At 59.0% G+C, this 18,297-nt stretch overlaps 2 protein-coding genes across 10 annotated transcripts in view; both read left to right on the top strand.

Moving 5' to 3' along the window:
- Nucleotides 1-3,859, top strand: part of TLN1 (talin 1) — a 30,791-nt gene extending 26,932 nt beyond the window's left edge. For all 3 annotated transcript variants that reach the window (XM_065740029.1, XM_065740031.1, XM_065740028.1), the window contains 7 exons: nucleotides 317-422; nucleotides 547-671; nucleotides 770-895; nucleotides 1,026-1,088; nucleotides 1,300-1,482; nucleotides 2,150-2,275; nucleotides 2,737-3,859. In XM_065740029.1, coding sequence (XP_065596101.1) covers nucleotides 317-422; nucleotides 547-671; nucleotides 770-895; nucleotides 1,026-1,088; nucleotides 1,300-1,482; nucleotides 2,150-2,275; nucleotides 2,737-2,868 — 861 coding nt within the window. In that variant the 3' untranslated portion in view covers nucleotides 2,869-3,859. The remainder of the gene's footprint in view (nucleotides 1-316; nucleotides 423-546; nucleotides 672-769; nucleotides 896-1,025; nucleotides 1,089-1,299; nucleotides 1,483-2,149; nucleotides 2,276-2,736) is intronic.
- A 3,049-nt stretch (nucleotides 3,860-6,908) lies between these two features.
- TPM2 (tropomyosin 2) lies at nucleotides 6,909-17,856 on the top strand. Of its 7 annotated transcripts, none has more exons than XM_065740017.1 (9): nucleotides 6,909-7,100; nucleotides 7,749-7,874; nucleotides 12,080-12,213; nucleotides 13,219-13,336; nucleotides 13,650-13,720; nucleotides 14,375-14,450; nucleotides 14,577-14,639; nucleotides 14,863-14,932; nucleotides 15,218-15,951. In XM_065740017.1, exons 1-9 carry the CDS (start codon nucleotides 6,987-6,989, stop codon nucleotides 15,298-15,300), a joined length of 855 nt encoding a protein of 284 aa, XP_065596089.1. In that variant the 5' UTR covers nucleotides 6,909-6,986; the 3' UTR covers nucleotides 15,301-15,951. The 7 variants fall into 7 exon arrangements, with proteins under 7 accessions (XP_065596089.1, XP_065596088.1, XP_065596087.1 ...); XM_065740016.1 differs by lacking the exon at nucleotides 14,375-14,450 and adding an exon at nucleotides 13,936-14,011 and having other exon boundaries at nucleotides 6,911-7,100; XM_065740015.1 differs by lacking the exon at nucleotides 15,218-15,951 and adding an exon at nucleotides 17,552-17,856 and having other exon boundaries at nucleotides 6,912-7,100.
- Nucleotides 17,857-18,297: the final 441 nt, after the last annotated feature.

The following is an 18,297-nucleotide window of genomic DNA, read 5'->3' as shown; positions in this document are numbered from 1 at the left end:
TGGATTCATCATGGCTGAGGGGAGGAGCATCCTGTCCCTGTGCAGGAGAAGACTCAACAGCGTTCAGATGGGATGGCAAACAGTGACAGATACACAAGCTGGGGGCTCCCCCCACTGCCTCTCTGGGGGAGCACCTCGAATAGATCCATGAGGTCTCCTTGTTTTGTGATGGCACTCGCAGCACCCTGAAATATGGGTGTCTGAGCCCCAAATCGTACCTTCTCCAGGCAGCCAAATTGTAGGGGCAGGGAGCTGCCAGGTAGGGACCATCCCCTGCTTCAGTTTCCCTAACTTGCTCACTCCTGCTCTCTTGCAGATCCTGCAGAAGCCAACCCATGAGCTGAAGCAGCAGTTGGCCGGGTACTCCAAACGAGTGGCCAGCTCTGTCACTGAGCTCATCCAGGCAGCCGAGGCCATGAAGGGTGAGTGCCACAGCTGCATCCACCTCTGGGCTGACACCTGTGGTTCAGCAGCTGATGGGAGGAGGTAGGGTCAACAGGAAGTCAGGTTGTGCATGAGTTTAACTTCTCTTAACCATCTCTGAAGGGACGGAGTGGGTTGACCCAGAAGATCCCACGGTCATTGCTGAGAATGAACTGCTGGGTGCAGCAGCTGCCATTGAGGCTGCAGCCAAGAAGCTGGAGCAGCTGAAACCAAGGGCCAAGCCCAAGGTAGCACGGGGTGCTGAGCCCACCCCTCACCTCCCCCAGCCCCCTGCCACCTTCCTTGCTCATCTGTATAGGATTAATGTGCCTATTTTTGCCTACAGCAAGCAGATGAGAGCCTGGACTTTGAGGAGCAGATCCTGGAAGCTGCCAAATCTATTGCAGCAGCCACAAGTGCCTTGGTGAAAGCAGCCTCAGCAGCCCAGCGAGAATTGGTAGCCCAAGGAAAGGTAAGGATGAGAGGGAAGAGAGTTGAAGTTATCAAGATGCAGAGCTTTCATGGGAGGAGCAGGGATGGGTTCTCTTCCTTCTCCAAGGGCTGGCAACGGCTCCTGTCCTCACTCACCTTCTGCTTTACAGGTGGGAGCCATCCAGGCCAATGCAGTGGATGATGGACAGTGGTCCCAGGGACTCATTTCAGCTGTGAGTATCAAGGACACGTAGGGGCAGGGGGCGTTTCCTTGTGTTGGGCAAGATGCCCTTGTGTTTTAGCTCTTCAAAAGAAGCAGCTTCACTGCTTATTCTCTCTCGCACCACCTGGGATGTGGTATGGAAGCCAGTTGTCCCCATCCCATGAGCCATGTCCTCCTTGAGACTTTCTCCTGCATCCCTCTGATGCCTTCTCTTGCTGCAGGCACGCATGGTGGCTGCTGCCACCAACAACCTGTGCGAAGCTGCCAATGCAGCAGTGCAGGGCCACGCCAGTGAGGAGAAGCTGATCTCGTCGGCCAAGCAGGTGGCTGCCTCCACAGCACAGCTGCTGGTGGCCTGCAAGGTGAAGGCTGACCATGACTCAGAGGCTATGAAGAGGCTCCAGGTGAGTCCCTTGAGCCCTGTCTGCCTCCTCCAGATTTCTGAACACTTCCCTGAGTGCTTGAGGGGTGGGTGGGAGCAGGGAGGCATCTAGGATCATGAGATGGGGCTGTGGCACTGTTTTTGGTTCATTGGAATGCTGGCTCCACATAGCTTGGACCTCAGCTGTATGCACATGTAATCCTGGGCTCCCATCCACCAGGCTGGGGTTGCAGAGCTTAGGGGCATTCAGGGCTGATGGCCTGGCTTGGGAATGTCTGAAATGTATGCACCAGATCCCTGGCATTAAAGTTTGAGGACATGTTTTGATGGGGCCATCTCTGTGGCCAAGGGGCAGAGGTGAATGCCCACGTGCTGCAGGAGGGATCCCAGTGGGACCTCAGGGGTGTCACCTTGGGCCAAAGGCTGGGACAGGACTGTCCCTGCCCCGCTGTTCATGTGGGAGCATAGCAAGGGAGCCCATGGGCGCTCAGTCAGGATCAGCAGTGCCTGAAATGGTCATGAGCAGTCGTGGTGGCAGTGAGCCATGTGCAGGGAGCTCTGCTGGCAGCTCCCCTTCTCCCAGCTGCCTCTTCTGCCCACCAGTCCATCTGGGACAGGGGTTCTCCCCACCAAGGAAGCTGTTGTACCATGGTCTGAGCACACTGCCCTGCCTTTTTTCCCCACTCCAGGCTGCCGGCAACGCCGTGAAGAGAGCATCAGACAATCTGGTGAAGGCGGCACAGAAGGCAGCCGCCTTCCAGGACCACGACGAGACGGTGGTGGTGAAGGAGAAGATGGTGGGAGGAATTGCACAGGTGAGGAGTGGGGCTGCCTTGGTCAGACAGGGTGGCTCTTGCTACCTCCACAGCCATGTTCTGCCATCCACCAACATGGGACATCACCCAGCAGGACTCTTCCTACTGCTTGTAGCAGTGGGCACAGCCAGTGAATGTGTGCTGGTGCTTTTGGTGTGATACCTGCACCATTCCAGTGGCCAGGGGGTGTATGAAAGGCAAAGCACTGTTTAAGGGACAGGCACAGCCCCATGTGGCATGGCACAGGTCCTAGCTTCATCTGCTGGATGTGGGACCTGCTTGCAGGATGCTGTGGGCTGTATCTCCCGAGCACCGTGGTGTGACCACGGGGTTGCTCCGCTGCGATTGTGGCTGCGATGGGAGGATGCAGAGCGAGGTGTGCTCCCATCCCTGCCATCCCATCCATGCTTTGTCCACCCCCTCCCATGGGTGGACAAAGCATCTCGCTGCTCTCTCTGCAGATCATCGCCGCCCAGGAGGAGATGCTGCGGAAGGAGCGGGAGCTGGAGGAGGCTCGCAAGAAGCTGGCCATGATCCGGCAGCAGCAGTACAAGTTCCTGCCCTCCGAGCTGCGGGATGAGGAGCAGAACTGAGCCCCACGCCTCTGCGCTGCCCCCAGGCAGTGCCCTCCCGCCACTCACTGCACAGACTGCTGCCGCCGGCTCCTATTTAAGACACCCCACCTCCAACAGCGCTGGGCTACCTCGGCGAGACCAGCGCCCTGCCCACACCGGTGCACCAGGACTAACCCAGACACCGTGCAGGTGCCGCACCTGCACCGCTGCTTCGCCACCCAGCCCACCTCCCCACGCAGCGCACCGGGCTGGGAGCCTGTCTTGGGGCAGCTCAGGGTACCCCTGGGGCCCGAGGGCTCCCTGCTGCCCGGGCCCCGGCCCTGCACGCCTTTCAGGACTTTTCCTCGTGCCTTCTTGTCCTCTCTCTTGCTTCTTTCTTCTCCCTCCTCCAGGTGGGAGTGGGTGAGGCCTGTGCCTTGCCCTTTTTTGGGGATCATCTCTGCACCTTCCCTTGTGCCTCGCACAGAGCCTCCTTTCACCTCTATGCCTTACTGCTGGCTGAATGCCCCTGCACTCCGCAGCAGCAGCATCCTGGGAGGCACCGCGTGCCCTCCTCAGTGCCTCTACTCAGGCCGGTGCCCTGGCTTTGCTCCGGAGCTGCTGTTCCCACCTCGTTCTCTCCCAGCCAGCTCTGCCTTCCTCCTCCTTCCCAAGTGCCTGCATTGTTTTCTGAGATCTTCAGTATTTTTTATAACTTTAAAATTTCTGTAGTATTGAGCCTGCAGCTTCCCAAGTTGATTTATCCCCTCGCTCACGTTGCCCCGACTAACCCCCAGAGCCCAGTGCCTGCCCAGGGGCCCGGAGCCCACAGCTCCCCACCCCTCCCTGGCTCCAGGACCTCCCTCCCCCTTCCCTTTGCACTCGCTGAGGCTTCTCTCACTATTTTGATACTTTGAGCATCCCATATTACACACGGAAGGAAACCACCTCCCCCCAAAGCTCCAGGGTGGGGGGATGCGGATGGCTCCTCAGAAAGAAGCTTTCATCAATAAAAGTGGTTTTCCTGCTTGCTTGGAGCATGTGTTCATGGGGAGCTGCAGGGACCCCCAACTTCAGGTGGCCCCGAGAAGCAGGGTTTTTGGGAGGGGGTGCTGCAGACCCCACTGGGCAGCATGGGGCTGCCAGCCCTCCTTGCAGGGGGAAGGCAGTGCGGGTGGTTATACAGCATGGAAACTATTTGAGGCATGTCCAGAGCGGCACCCGGCAGCCCAGACCCCCATTGGCAGCCTCGCAGGTGCTGCCTGTGGCGGGGGGGTGGGGGATTAATTGCAGGGGGATTTGGGGGCCGGCCGAGCTCTAGCATAGCACCTGCCCCTGAGGCTCTGCAGCTCCTGGCCCCAATCCTGCAGGCAACCAAAAATATCCCTGGGCAGGGCATGTGGGAGGGAGTGCAGGTGGGGCACCCCCTATGCATCAACCCCCTGGTGGGGCAGCAGCCGGGAATGTGGCTGGAGCCCCTCTGGCTGCCTCAGCTGAGCTCAAGCCCTGAAATAGTCCCCCCCGGCTGCCTCAGTGCGGCCCCTTCCCCACCTGCTGCCACCCCTTCCCGTCACTCAGCTGGACTTGGAAACACAAGGGATGTGGTGGGATGCAGTAAGGACACCTCTGCACCCTGAGTACCCATGCTGCAGCACCAGCAAGCAGCCAGGGGGCTGAGCTGCACTGCATGGCATGTCACATCTCTGCAGTTCTCAGCTGTGTCCCTCAGGGTGGCCATGGGGCTGTTTGGGGTCTCCGTCTCCTTCAGAGCAGCAGTGTCCTGCAACATCACGGGGTGTTGGGGTGCAGAAGAGCCACTGTCCCCCCTGGGACGCTGTGCCATGGCCCAGTTCCAGGGTAGATTTGTGCCTCCCGCAAGAATCTCAGCTCTGCCAGCTGTCCCCTGACAATCTGAGCTGCCTGCCCCAGCACCAGGTACCGGACATGGGCACAGCCCAGCTCTACCGCCCAGGGCAGGGGGCTGCAGCAGTGGAGACCCCCAGCCACACCTCGCAGACAAAGAGTGGGACACAGGTGCCAGCTGTAAATACATGTGGGAGGGACGCAGGGCAGCATTCAGCATGGCTGGAGCCCTGACCCCGTAAATCTTTCAGCTGAGATCGGAGGGGCTATTTTTGCACACAGGTTCCAGCAGGCACAAGTGGTGCTCGGTATACGTCAATCACAAGGTGCCAACTGCCCCACACGGCCCCACATTCGGGGTGGGCAGGAGACTGGCAGCCTGGCTCACTGGGGAGCACCGGGGACAGGGCATGGATGGCAGCTAAGGAAGTCCTTTCAACAGCAGGACTCTGGAGACGGAGGCCCACCCCAGCACCCTTTGTCCTACAGTATGGCTGTGAGGACAGAGCCATGGACAGGAGCACCTGGCTGGCACCAGGTGCCCCAGTGAAATATGGCCATGGGGGGGAAGAGTGCAGTGAGGGAGAACCACATCCCTTGGGGGACTTGTGTGAAGCCCCCATGGCTGTTCACATCACACACATCACTCCTGAGTCCATCAGGCTGCTCTGGGCTGAAGCTTCTCCCCCAGAGCCATCCATTCACATCTTGCTCCTATAATGCCATTTTCTCCAGTTCTCAGTTCTGACCACTTTCACTGCACCCCTGTGCCTAAAAGTCGTGCGTGTGACCCATTGCTGGATGTTGCTGCAGAGCAATGGTCTGGGAGCTCACACAGACCCTCACCTCATCCATCCCATCCCACCCCATCCCCTCTGACCCCCCTGGCCCCCAGCCCACCCTGCAGCTGGGAATGCACCAGAAGCATTTATGAGTGCTATTCAAGCATGGGGTATTTTTGGAGGAGCCAGGATCAGAAGGGTTTACTTTTTTTTTTTTGGCCTGTGGAATACAATTTATTTCAAGCAGAAAGAAGGAGCAAGGCAGCCTGAATGCCCTGAGTCACCCTGAAACACTGTTCCATTGGAGGTGCTCTCCAGCTGGGGATGATGGCACTGGGGTGTTGGTAGCATGGGGCAGCACTGGGGCTGTGACACAACAGTGGGATGGGACGGTCAGCACTTGGTTCCCTCCAGTCCCAGAGGATTTTTCTGTTGCATTTTGCTATCAGGCTTTGTGCAGAGGATATCAAGGCGATGCAGAAGAGGGTCCTGGGGAGGCTGTGCCAGGAGGAGCCTGCATGGCAGAGGGGAGGCTCACTGTGGCCATCCCCACAGAGCATCCCTGTGCCCACTGCTGGCCTGGGAATGGGGTGCCACATTTGGCTTAGAGCTATGACCCCAGTCTCCAGCTGTGCCAATCTGGGGGAGCACCCATGGCTTGGGGCGGTATGGAGGGCTGCAGTGCCGGGAGAGCATTGTCCTGCTGGAGACACAATCAGCACAGGAGACCCTGGGGCACTGAAGGATCACAATGGTCCTGGGCATCTCCCGCTCCTTTCAGAGCACATGAAGCGTCCCTCTGCCCCAGAAAGCTGTGGGGGATCACAGTCTGCAGGTGTCCGAGTGCCGTTGCAGCACCCCCAGGACCCCCGTGGGTGCTCTCAAGAGCAGTGCCAGCCCACAGGATCCCCCTTCCCCAGGGCACAGTGACAAGTCTCAGGGTGTCCCCTCGTGCAGGGACAGCTTTGCAGACAAAAGTGGTTCACTGCCATCGGCACGTCCCCAGGTGGCACAGGGACAGATGCGGCGTGTCCCCAACATCACCGGATTGTCGCTGCGGAACTGCCCTCATCACAGCGTCCCCTCAACCAGTCCCCTCGCGGCGTTCGCAGAGCGGTGTCACCGGCGTCCCCAGCACCGTCCCACCACGGCACCCCCACTACAGAGCCCCGCGTGTTCCCAGCACATCGCCTCCGCTGCGCCCCTCTCCCGGTGCCCCCTCGGTGCCAGGTGCCGGGGCTGCCCGCAGGGTGCCGACACCCCCCCGCCTCCCTCCCCGTCCCGCTCGGTGCTGCGGACGGCGGCGAAGCCTGTCCCTAAAAGGTGCTGGCGGGCGGCGGGGGAGGTCCCGGGGCGGCCCCCTCCCTCCCGGCACGGCCCCTCCCCGGCTCTTAGGCGGCGCGGCGGGGCGGTGGGCGCAGTGCCGGTGCTGCCGCTGCCCCCGGTGCTCCGCTCCCCACCGCCGCCGCCACCCCTCGCCCCACCGCCGCAGCCCCTCGCCCAGCCGCCACCATGGAGGCCATCAAGAAGAAGATGCAGATGCTCAAACTGGACAAGGAGAACGCCATCGACCGTGCTGAGCAGGCGGAGGCTGACAAGAAGCAGGCGGAGGATCGCTGCAAGCAGGTGAGTCCCATAGACTTCCCCAGAAAAAGTGCTGGGAACTCCAGACCTAAAGAGATCTGGCCCCAAAGACTTTGCTTCTCTGGGTGTTCAATCTCGGAGACCCCCAATATAGGGGTCCCTTGAAGACCCATAGTCTAGGGATGTCCAGCCCTGGGGCCCTTGTTTTGATGAATGTCCAACTTGGGGACCTTGTCCCACTGGGTTTCTGACCTTGAAGACCCACATTTCAGGGTCCTCTATCTCTAACCTCCGAGATCCCCAGTCTGGGGGTGTCCAGCCTGAGGGATCTCCAATGTAAGGCTGTCCAAACATGGGGGCCTGTGCCTGTTGTTCCTCACCTCAGCGTCCCCAGACTCTCTTTGTCTTGCTGGGACTCCCTATTGCTACCTCCCTACCCCTCTGCATGGGACACCCTAGGGGACAACACACTCCCACCACAGCCACACAAATAGGGACCTTCCCGGTGCCCCACAGCTGTGTCTCCATGTCAGGACTTCTCTTGTCCCCAGCCCTGAAGACACAGGGTTCCCCGAGGTCCTGGGTCCCCAGAATTGACTGTGCTCACCACAGCATGACGATGGTGACCTCTTGCTGGGGGGGTGCTCCAGGGTGACCAACCATGACAGCCGTGCTCTATCCCTTCCCCAGCTGGAGGAGGAACAGCAGGGTCTGCAGAAGAAGCTGAAGGGCACAGAAGATGAGGTGGAGAAATACTCTGAATCTGTCAAGGAGGCCCAAGAGAAGCTGGAGCAGGCGGAGAAGAAAGCCACGGACGTACGTAGGCAACCCCTCCCCTGTGCAGGCGCTGAAATCTGGGGGGGTGAAGGAAGAGGGGAACCTTATATGGTCAGCATTCGTGGGAAGGGTGTCAGACCCATTCTGGCTGTGGGTGCCGTGTGGGTGCCAGAGTACTGGGACATCACTCAGCCCAGTGCCCCATAGCCCATGGGGATGAGTGTCCCCATTGCGCCAACATGCACATGTAGGAAAAACTTAGATGCTAAATAGAGTTAGAAAAATGGGAAAAGAAACTGAGAAATAGGAAAAGCTCTTTCCTGTGCTGAGCATTGGTTGGGAAGGATGCTTAGGGAGTGTGGGGATGGTCCTTTAGGAGTCTGACGTGCCACCCTGTACCCTGAGAAAGGAAAGGCTGGGAAGAGTTTTATTTAGGGCCATGACTGATGCTACTCCTGGGAAATGGATCCCAGTGGGGAGATGTTAGGAAGGTGTTGAAATTGGCTTGCGCCTGGCTGAGATGAAGGGCGGAACAGCTGTGCGAGGCTCAAGCTTGCTCAGGAACTGGGTATAACGACCTGCAGTGCCACACGGGGTATTTGACACCCTATAAATAAATGCTCCTTTTGATAGCCAGTCCTTCTCTGATGAAAACCAACCCTGGAAACTGGAGGAGAAGCTAAAGGAGAGCTGTCTGGAGCGTGGCCAGCAGGGACACAGCCAGGTTTTTTAGGATTGAGAACAAAAATTCAATCCTGGTGGGTTTATGGAGCTAAATGGGGGAGGTGCGTCAAAACTCCAAGGTGGCCTCCAAGGACAGGGGAGAGCAGATGAGGACAGACAACGGCACCAAAGTCCTCGGTGTGGCCCAGTGTCCTCCAGTGGGACCCCCAGCCTACAGGGGAACAGGGGCTACCAGATGGCAGACGTGGGCACAGCGGGCAGTGAGCCTCGTTGGGTGCCAATGGCCCCAGTGCCAGGCTGTGTCTTGCAGGGAGGTTTTAGGAGTTTGTCCTGAAAAAGGTACTGGCACTGATTGCTGACCCTGAGGGCTGCCCGAAGTTAAACACCAAGTTGTCAAAGCACTGGGAATTCTCTAGGAGGGATTGTTTATCTTGTCCAAAGGGCAACTGTGCTGCGTGCAGTTCCGTGCTGCCCTGAGCAGGTCCATGTGGGATGGGGTGAGCTGGTGCAGGATGCCCCAGCCACGGGGTGTGGGCACAGAGTGCTCCCAAACCCACTGAATCTCAGTGTGCTGCCGGCGCTGAGCGAGGTCACTGTGGCCCCATTCCCTCCTCGTCCCCAAAAGGGACGTCCTGTGGGGACAGTGTGGTTGCCTGAGCAGGGTATGTCCCCTTCCAGCCCTGCACTGTCCCTGGCCACAGGCCTGTCCCATCCAACTGCGGGCACGGGGACACGCATACTCTGCCTTTCCCAGGCCACGATCCCAGGCCACAATCCCACAGGCTTCACCCAAGTTCCCGCCCCAGCGCTCTCCCAACCCGAGACTTTGCTCTTATTTGGCGATTCCACGAGCCGGTGGGAGGGAACGGGCGCTGCTGGGAAGTGACTGCATCCCTGGGTGGGGCCAGAGCAGGAGGCACCCTGCTCTGGCTGATATGGGACCGGGGTGCTTGCCCCACAGCCTGCTTCTTTACTCTGGAGACTCCCCTTCTGCCCTGCACCCCATGAGCTGCTCTGTGCCCAAGCATGAGGCTGGGACCAGGGCCAAGCCCAAAGCCACGTGCTTCCACCCTGCTGCCACCTGGTTTGGGACTCAGTGCCGCGGGGACATGGCCAGATCCTGCCCCTCCGGGGAAGCCCCGGATCCTGGGAAGTGTCATCCCTGGAGGCAGGCGTGGAGCGTGGCTGGGGCTGCCCGGCAGCTGTCAGAGATCCTTAAGAGAGGATTGAATGCCATCATGCCTTGCAAGCATTCCACCCAAGCATGTGCTGTGGTGGGGATGCAGAGCTGGACTTGCCTGTATGCTGGGACATCAGCCCTGGATGTCTTTGTGTGGCCAGGGGCTGTATCCAGGGGTTGCCCAAGAGCAGTCCCATGGGACAAAAATCTGTGTCCCCCATCTCTGCAGGAGATGTGTGGGGGTTTTGGGGGGCATCCCTGGATACACTCTACGCGGAGTGGCTCACAGACTCCCCAGCCCCTTTTTCCCCCAGGACAATAAACTCCCCGAGCTCCTTCCCTTCTGCCTATTGTTGGGGTAGGGCATGCAGCTCTCCTGGGGGGCACTCTGTGCCCTGCTTTAGGGTCCCTAGTGCTGGGGGTCACAGCGTGCCCTCCCGGGCGCAGCCGTGCGCTTTATCGGGGGACGATGTGCGTTCAGCCCAGAGAGCGCGGGTCGGTGTAAGGCAGGAGGAGGAGGAGGAGGAGGAGGAGGAGCAGGAGCAGGAAGGGATGGAGGCAGGGCGGGAGCGGCCGCCGCCTGAGCGCTTCCTGCCCGAGCCAGGCGGATCCCACAAAGGGCTCAGCGGAGCGGCCTCGCTGCGCTCCCCGCCGGCCGCACGGCCATGGCCGGCATCAGCTCCATCGACGCCGTCAAGAAGAAGATCCAGAGCCTGCAGCAGGTGGCCGACGAGGCGGAGGAACGCGCCGAGCACCTGCAGCGGGAGGCCGATGCCGAGCGGCAGGCCCGGGAGCGGGTAAGGCTCCTGGGGGCACCCCGCGACCCCCAAACCGGGGCGGCGGCGCCGCTCGGAGCCGCGCACTGGGGAGCGGGGAGCACGGGCGTGCTGCGGGGACGCGCGTCCCGGTGGTTGCGGGAGACCCTCCCCCCCCACCCTTTCCCCGCGGGTGCCGGTGCGGGGCGGAGGCTGCGGGGAGGTCCCTGCTGCCGGGGCCTGGCGGGGATGCTCCGCGGCGGTGCTTGGCTTGGAAATGGCCCCACATCACGGCCGAGCTCCCCACGCCCGAGCGGCTGCTGCCCGCTTCGGGGCCGGAGCGGCCGCAGAGCGCTCTGTGCCCCAACGTGGGGACGAGCCATCGCCGTGCGGTGCCGCAGGCCAATATTTCCAATATTTCCGCTCTGTGGCATTTCCAGGCTGCGGGTCGTTCCCTGTTTGGCTTTGTGCTGTTGTTGTTAGGCGGTTTTATTTTGTTGGGGTTTTTTTTGTCTCTCTTTCCGCTGCCCTTCCCCGGCTCCCGCATCCTCCCGTTATCGGGGCCGGCAGAGCTGGGCGCGGTACCCGCGCCGTTGTCGCGGACAGAGGAAGCAGCCCCTTCCTGCAGCCGCAGATCGGGTTCCCCGCTCTGCAGCTCATGTTCCCGGGCAGCGCTGACCCACTTCGGGGGGTCATTCCCTGGGAAAAAGCTCACGCCGGGGTGAGGCTGAGCATCGGGCGGGACCTCTGTTTCGGGTTTCCCCGCGCGATCTGCCTAATATCCTGCCGGTGAGGCAAGAGGCTCCCACCTCACCCTACTCCTAGGCGTTTTGGGCTTTTTCTCCCCTCCGCGGGGCCGGGAGCTGCTGAGGCAGCGTTTTTCTCGGCGGTGATGGAGCGGGAAGGCCCTTAGCGAATGGAAAGAGAACGGGGCCAGTCGGCCGGGGGCTGGCGGGGGGCCAGGGCCACCGCTCCCGGCCGGCTCTGGCTGCCCGCCCCATCGGCGCACGGGGAGCATGGGAACGCAGAGGGCCCCACTCCCGCCGGCCCCGGCGGTGCGACGTTGGCCGGGAGCCACGCGTCGGAGGGCAGCTCGCCCTATCGCCCCGCGGACGGGCTGCGTGAGTCGGCAATGCTGAGCGGTGCAGGGGGGCTCCGGGTGGCCCCAAGTGGGGGCTCGACGCTATGGGGACGGTTTGCTCCACCGCCTCCGTAAACAGGAAATCCACAAGTGGCTCCCGTCTCCTTTTCGGGAGAGGATCAGCGCAGGGCATTCCTCCTCCTTTAATCACTGTTCTGAAAACCCCCCAGTGCTGGCGTGGGGAAGGCGCAGCTGTGCAGACCTATTGAGCACACCTCTTCCATCTCCTGGGCTGGAGGTGCGAGGGTTCAATCTCAGGGCTGTGCACACATGTTAAGGAGCAGATGGTGTCAAGTACAATGCTAGGGATGGAGGAACCCCATGTTATTACGGAGGGGTGATGAGGCGTGTGCTCCAGAGTGTCAGTGCAGGTCGGAAGTGATTGCTGCGTGGTGCAAAGGGATGTCCCAGCTGAAATAACTCCTGACAGTGCTATATACATGTCTGTGTGCCATGTGGTGACTGAGAGGTTTCTGCTTCCCAGGCTGAGGCTGAGGTGGCTTCTCTGAACCGCCGCATCCAGCTGGTGGAGGAGGAGCTGGACAGGGCCCAGGAGCGCCTGGCCACCGCCCTGCAGAAGCTGGAAGAGGCTGAGAAGGCAGCGGATGAGAGCGAGAGGTGTGATGGGGGGGCTGGGGGACAGCAGGGAGTGCCTTTGGGTTGCCCATGATAGCAGACAGTCCCTTGGCTTTGCAGCAGGGCTTGGGAACCCCTTGAGTTGACCCCCGGGGGTTTGTATTGTTTTTTTCTGTTGGGAGGGAGCAGAACACAGCTCCTTTTGCCATAGGCATTCTTGCCACGCTTTGAAATTTCCAGGGTACCCATAAAATCCTGAACAATTTGATCTGATGCCCATACAGATTATTAAGCTATGCTTGGAGCCAAAGGGTGCTCAGAGCTGACTTTGTGCCCCAGAGCTATCTCCTCCACTTGAGAGTTGAGCAGTAGCCCAGGAACTGAGGTTGGCCTTTGGGAATGAAGCAGCAGCATTCTAAAGAGGGCTGCAGAGCATGCACAGGGCATTGCTCACCCTCTGGTGAAGTACCTGCTTGCAGCACACATATTTTCTGGGCAGGATCCGTGCAGGCAAGGGCAAACCTGTCACTGCCTTCCAGGCAGCTGGCAGTGAACAATTTGCAGCTGGCCATTTGCCTCCATTGGCAAAGATCAGTTTGACCTGCCTGGCTGAGAGGCACATTTCCTGGGTTGCTGTGGGGTATCTCTGCTGCTTCAGTTGTGCATCCCTGGGTACTTCTGGTGTGAGCCTGCTGCATAGGATGCCTAAGTCCCTGGGCAATCTACTGTATCTCTGAAGCAAGAGAATGGGCATATCAAAGCACAGCAGGCAGGCAGGAGATGCAGCTGTCACCTCGATCTACAGCCATAACCTCATAGAATCACAGAATCATCTTGACTGGAAAAGACCTTCAGGATCACCAAGCCCAATCACCAACCCAGCCTACTGAGATCCATTATTAAGCCGTGTCCCTTAGTGCCACATCCTCACATCTCTTCAACACCTCTAGAGTTGGGGATTCCTCCACCTCCCTGAGCAGCCCAATCCTTGTCCACCCTTTCCATGAATAAATTCTTCCTAATGTTCTTGTTTCTGGTTTTCCTCAGAGGCATGAAGGTCATTGAAAACCGGGCCATGAAGGATGAGGAGAAAATGGAACTGCAGGAAATGCAGCTGAAGGAGGCCAAGCACATAGCGGAGGAAGCCGACCGCAAATATGAGGAGGTGTGTGCCACCACACATGTCTCCTGAATCCCTGGTGTCACTAAGGGCAGTGCAGCCCTATTTGCCAGTCTGTGTCTGACATAGACTCGTAGAATCACTGAAGCTGGAGAAGATCACTAAGATCATGTAGTCCAACCATCAGCTCATCCCCACCGTGTCCCTTAGTACCACATCTCCACTGTTCTTGAGGACCTCCAGGGATGGTGACTCCACCATCTCCCTAGGCAGCCTGTGCCAGTGCCTGACCACTCTGAGAAAACACTTTTCCTAGTATCCTAGGAACCTGACATGTTCCTCTGGATGTCCCCAACAGGTGGCCCGTAAGCTGGTGGTCCTTGAGGGAGAGCTGGAGCGCTCGGAGGAGAGGGCAGAGGTGGCAGAGAGGTGAGCAAGACTCCAGGCGCGCGAGGCTCCCACACCACCCCTGCCCTAAGCTTATGCCCATGGGAGCTGTGGACACGTCCATGTCCATGTGTCCACGTGGGGATGGGGAGCTCCATTCCAGCCACTGGGAGGAGGGAGGAGGGATGCTGGCTGCCGGCACATCCTTGACCTGCTCTCTGCTGGCCCCCCCCGTGGGTGCCCCTTTTCCACCCCAGCCGAGTGAGACAGCTGGAGGAGGAGCTGCGGACCATGGACCAGAGCCTCAAATCCCTCATTGCCTCAGAGGAAGAGGTACTGGAGCAGGGGTGTGGGGCAAGGTGCAGCAGACCCCCTCTCTCTGTCGCTGTCTCTTGAGCCACACCAGCCACCTCTCTCCTCTCTGCACTGCTGCCACAGCCCTCACCTCGCCTGTACCTCTGTGGGCAGAGCATGCTCCTCCGTGCCTGCTCTCCTCCTCCTCAGAGGGATGCAGGAGTGCAGCTGTGACATGCGTGGAAGGGATGTGTGCCCAGTGGCTCTGCTGCTCCTCCACTCTGAGTTTTCTCCTCTCAACTTGTTCTCTCCTTCTTTCCTCCTTCCCTGTGCTCTTTCCGCTCCCCCCTTCTCCCCTTCACCATCCCCTCCCCTGCCTGGTGGCTCCTGCTTGGGATGTAGTAAATGTGGTGACCTAGAGGAGGAGCTGAAAATTGTTACCAACAACTTGAAGTCTCTGGAGGCCCAGGCTGACAAGGTAGGACCTGGTGGGGCTGCTGGGGCTGGGCAGAGCACTCTGGGTTGAGGGGAGCAGGGTCCCTCATTGGGATGAAGAACTGGAGATGTCCTCTGAGGCTAACAGTGCTCCTCTCTGTCCCTGCAGTATTCCACCAAGGAGGACAAGTATGAGGAGGAAATCAAGCTTTTAGGGGAGAAACTGAAGGAGGTAAGGCTCTTGAATAGGGTCTGTATGGGTGCATGATGCTCTGCTCCCAGGACATGCACTGGCAGCAGCAAAATAACATCTCACCCCTCTGCCTTGGAGGCAAATTGAGATGCTTACCAGCCCAGGTGCAGCAAATGGGGTGGTTTTGGAGTACAGAGCATGTTTGGGGTGTGGATTTAGGGGTATTCCCATCACACTCACCGTCCTCTCTGTGCTTCTGCAGGCTGAGACCAGGGCAGAGTTTGCTGAGCGGTCTGTGGCAAAGTTGGAGAAAACCATCGATGACTTAGAAGGTAAAAGGTCCTTGCTGCCCTATGTCCCTCTTTCATGGGCAAACAGGGATGGGGGTCCGTATCCTGGGGTGTGGGGGACACGTTTGATGGGAGGGGGGAGGCTGGGATGCTGTGGGGGTCCTTGGGTCCCAGTTGGGAAATATGGCCTCATCTACATCGTCTGTGCCCGATGCTGTACCTGCACGCTACTGCCACCCTTGCCTCCTGCTCACCGCCACTCTCTCTCTTTCTGCCACTCGTTCCCTCTCTGCTCCACTGCCTTCCCCACACTCCCCCCACCTGCAGACGAAGTTTATGCACAGAAGATGAAGTACAAAGCCATCAGCGAGGAGCTGGATAATGCGCTTAATGACATCACCTCCCTCTGAACCCCGCACTGGGCACCAGCACCGCACCCCCTGCCTGCCTTCCTCCCCCCCCAGCTCGGCCCCTTTGCCTGCCTGGCCCCCTCCCCACTCCTCCTGCCCGCTGTGTCCCTACTCTGTCCCCTTTCTGTCCTTCCTGGCCCATGGCCAGTAGTCAACAGGAGTCAGCCTGGGGTGTTCTTAGCAGGTGGCAGCCCTGCCCACAGCAGGGTCTCGTCCAACCCTCTTCTTTAAGGTCTCTTCCAACCCAAGCCATGCTGTGATTCTATAATTCTGTATTCCTACAAGACGAGGTATAGGCGCTATGGGGTGTTTAAGGGGAAGGGGAGCATCCCCATGACCCCACACCCCACGGGGATGTGGGAGGATGGAGCTGTACCCAGGGACCCTGTGCCCTGCATTTCCCCCCCAGCATCACAAGCACTAGGGACTCCACGTCAGCCATCTGGGTGCTGCATGCCAGGGGGGATATGGAGTGGAGGGGGTGGTCCTGACCCCAGACACCCCTACCACTCACGCTCCCCTCCCCGCCTTGCCTCTGTCCTTTGCACATTGCTTTTCAGTTTGCATTTTGCATTTCATGACTTTTTCTTTTCTGTTCTGTCGCTCTGGGTTACTGAGTTGGTCTCAATAAAGTGTTTTCTCTCCTTGGTTTCTCCTTTGTTTTCTTCATGCTGCTCTGGTTCTCCACGCTCATCCCTCATTTCCTGCTGTCTCATGCAGGTGCCGGCAGCTGGGGGTGGCCACAGGGATGCCAGAACAGCTGTGGCTGTGCCCCTGTGTGCCTGTGCTTGTCCTTACCACCCCTGGCTCTCGGACACAGCTTTCCTCATTTTGTGCCACCTCCTGAGACTTTCAGTCTAAATTCATAGGTCTAGACCTGATCTGTCCATTCCCCATCTGCACTCCCAGGCATCACAACATCCTTTCAGCCCCAGCATCTGTCTTCCATCACCCTCCCTGGCTGAAGGGGCTGTCCATACCCTTCAACGATGATTTCTGGCCCTAAGCAGGTCTCCAGTCTTCCCTGAGCATCCCATCCCACCCCACAGCCCTGCCACAGACCTAATGGACCTGCAGCCCTATGACTGGCTGCCTCCTCCTCCTACTTTCCCTGCTGCCCACTGGGTGGCCATGATGTGCTTAGTGAGGACTCTGGTGGGCACTGCTGTCCCTTTTCTAACTCTTCTTTCTCTCTCTCTTCCCACTGCTGCGCTGATGTCTCTTTTCTCTAGAACGCTCCCGTCAGGAGGCTGAGAAAAACCGCATTCTCACTAACGAGCTGCGGGTCATCCTTACCGAACTTAACAACTGAGCTGCCACAGCTCCTGCCCCAGCCCCTGGGATGCCCCCAAACCCAGCTGTTTCCCACCCCATTTTGACCAGGCTGGCTTGAGGCTGAGCCCTGCCCGCTCCCCCCTTGGGTAACTGCCTTGATTGGTGGGACAGGGAGACCCTGTGGAGCTGATGGGATTTTCCTGGAGGAGGGATGAGAGCTTTTGCCATGTCCTGGAATGTCCATGAGATGGTGGCTGTCCCCTGGTGTCAGCTTGGCCCCTCTGGGGAGGAACACAGTGCTTCGTGTTGCTGCATTCCTCCCCTTCCCCAGGCAGACAGCTCTTTCCCATTCCTCTGGTCACCCCAAGCCAAGCAGGGGATGCCCTTGTAGCAGAGTGGGTAGAACCTTTGCCCCATCCCCATCTCTCACAGAAGGAGGATACCATCTGCAAGCAAGCACTGAAGGAGGCTGCCCCAGAAGTGAGCTCATTCCTGCAGCCCTGTTAGCTCTGCTCCTTCTCTGCTGTTCTCTCTGCCCACTTTCCTGGGCTGCTGTCTCACTCTTCTTCACAGAGCACGTGGCTCATGCAGCAGGCGCTGGCTCTCCTCTTTTGTGACCAATGGTTTGTGGGCTTGCCCATTGTGGCTGGTGGTGATGGCAGGATGGGGAGATGGGGACGTGACAATGGCTGGCTGGAGCAGTAGCTGCCAGCAGTACCCACACAACCAGAGGGGCTGTCCATGGGCAACAGGGCAATGTGGGAGGATGAAGAAGATGAAGAGCAGAGACCACCTGTCCCTGGGGGTCCCAGATGATCTGGGCACACCCCTGCCGGTGCCGCACTGAGATGTCTGTCTGTGTGCGTGTGACTATGCTTGGTGTGGTGTGTGTGGGTCTGGCTGTGCCTGGGTATGCTTGTGCTGTGTGTGTGTGTGTGCATCTGGCTGCGTGTCTGGGTGCTCCTTGTGTTTACAGAGAGTCTGGCCAGTGCCAAAGAGGAGAACGTGGGGATACACCAGGTCCTGGACCAGACCTTGCTGGAGCTGAACAATCTCTGAGCTGCCCGGGGAACCCCTATCCCCCTTCCCTACCCCACACGTGCACCCCACTGGCACGCTCAGGACGTCACCAGCTAAACTGCATCTTGGCCAAATCCACACATCCATTGAGAAGGGAAGCCCTGCAGCCTTACACCGTGGCTCGGGGGCGTCTTGTCTGTGCACAGCCTGAATGGCTCTGTCCTGTCTTCATGTCCAAATATTAAAGCAGTATAACAAGAAGGATGGTTGTGTGTGGTCCTTGTGGGTGGGAATGGGCATTGGGACCTCTGTAGGGGCCTCATGATGTGGCACGAGCAGTAGTCACTTTGGATGGGAGTGATAGTAGTTCCTTAGGACACACAGGAAACCTCAGTCTCAAGAGCCATCCAAACTGAGCATCCTCTTCAAGGACACAGTGACAGAGATATGTCACTAGCCTGTCCCCTTCCACCACCAGATAATGTTATCTGTCTGGCACCTGGGGAAGCCACAGGACCCTTGACTTCTCCATTGATTCTGCTTCGTGGCCCATGCAAACAGTGCCACGTGAACACATGAACCAGTGCATGACTACACACGTGCACACACTGCTACCTTCCAGTGTCTCATCTAGCTCTGTATTTAGCTGTACTACTCACGTTCTCTACTAGCAGATGCTGAACGCCTGCCTCAGGGACAGCT

Source organism: Cyrtonyx montezumae, unplaced genomic scaffold (genome assembly GCF_038088225.1).
Source record: "Cyrtonyx montezumae isolate F1298 unplaced genomic scaffold, pur_monq_1.0 scaffold_25, whole genome shotgun sequence".
NCBI classification, from domain to species: domain Eukaryota; kingdom Metazoa; phylum Chordata; class Aves; order Galliformes; family Odontophoridae; genus Cyrtonyx; species Cyrtonyx montezumae.
This window is presented reverse-complemented; position numbering and strand designations above follow the sequence as displayed.

Bases quoted from the DNA above. Each gene is read 5' to 3' on its own strand.
- TPM2 (XM_065740015.1), top strand. From the start codon at position 6,987: ATGGAGGCCATCAAGAAGAAGATGCAGATGCTCAAACTGGACAAGGAG. The intron at 12,214-13,218 runs GTGTGATGGGGG...GGTTTTCCTCAG, and splicing joins GCAGCGGATGAGAGCGAGAG to AGGCATGAAGGTCATTGAAA. The intron at 13,721-14,374 runs GTGAGCAAGACT...CTTGGGATGTAG, and splicing joins AGGGCAGAGGTGGCAGAGAG to TAAATGTGGTGACCTAGAGG.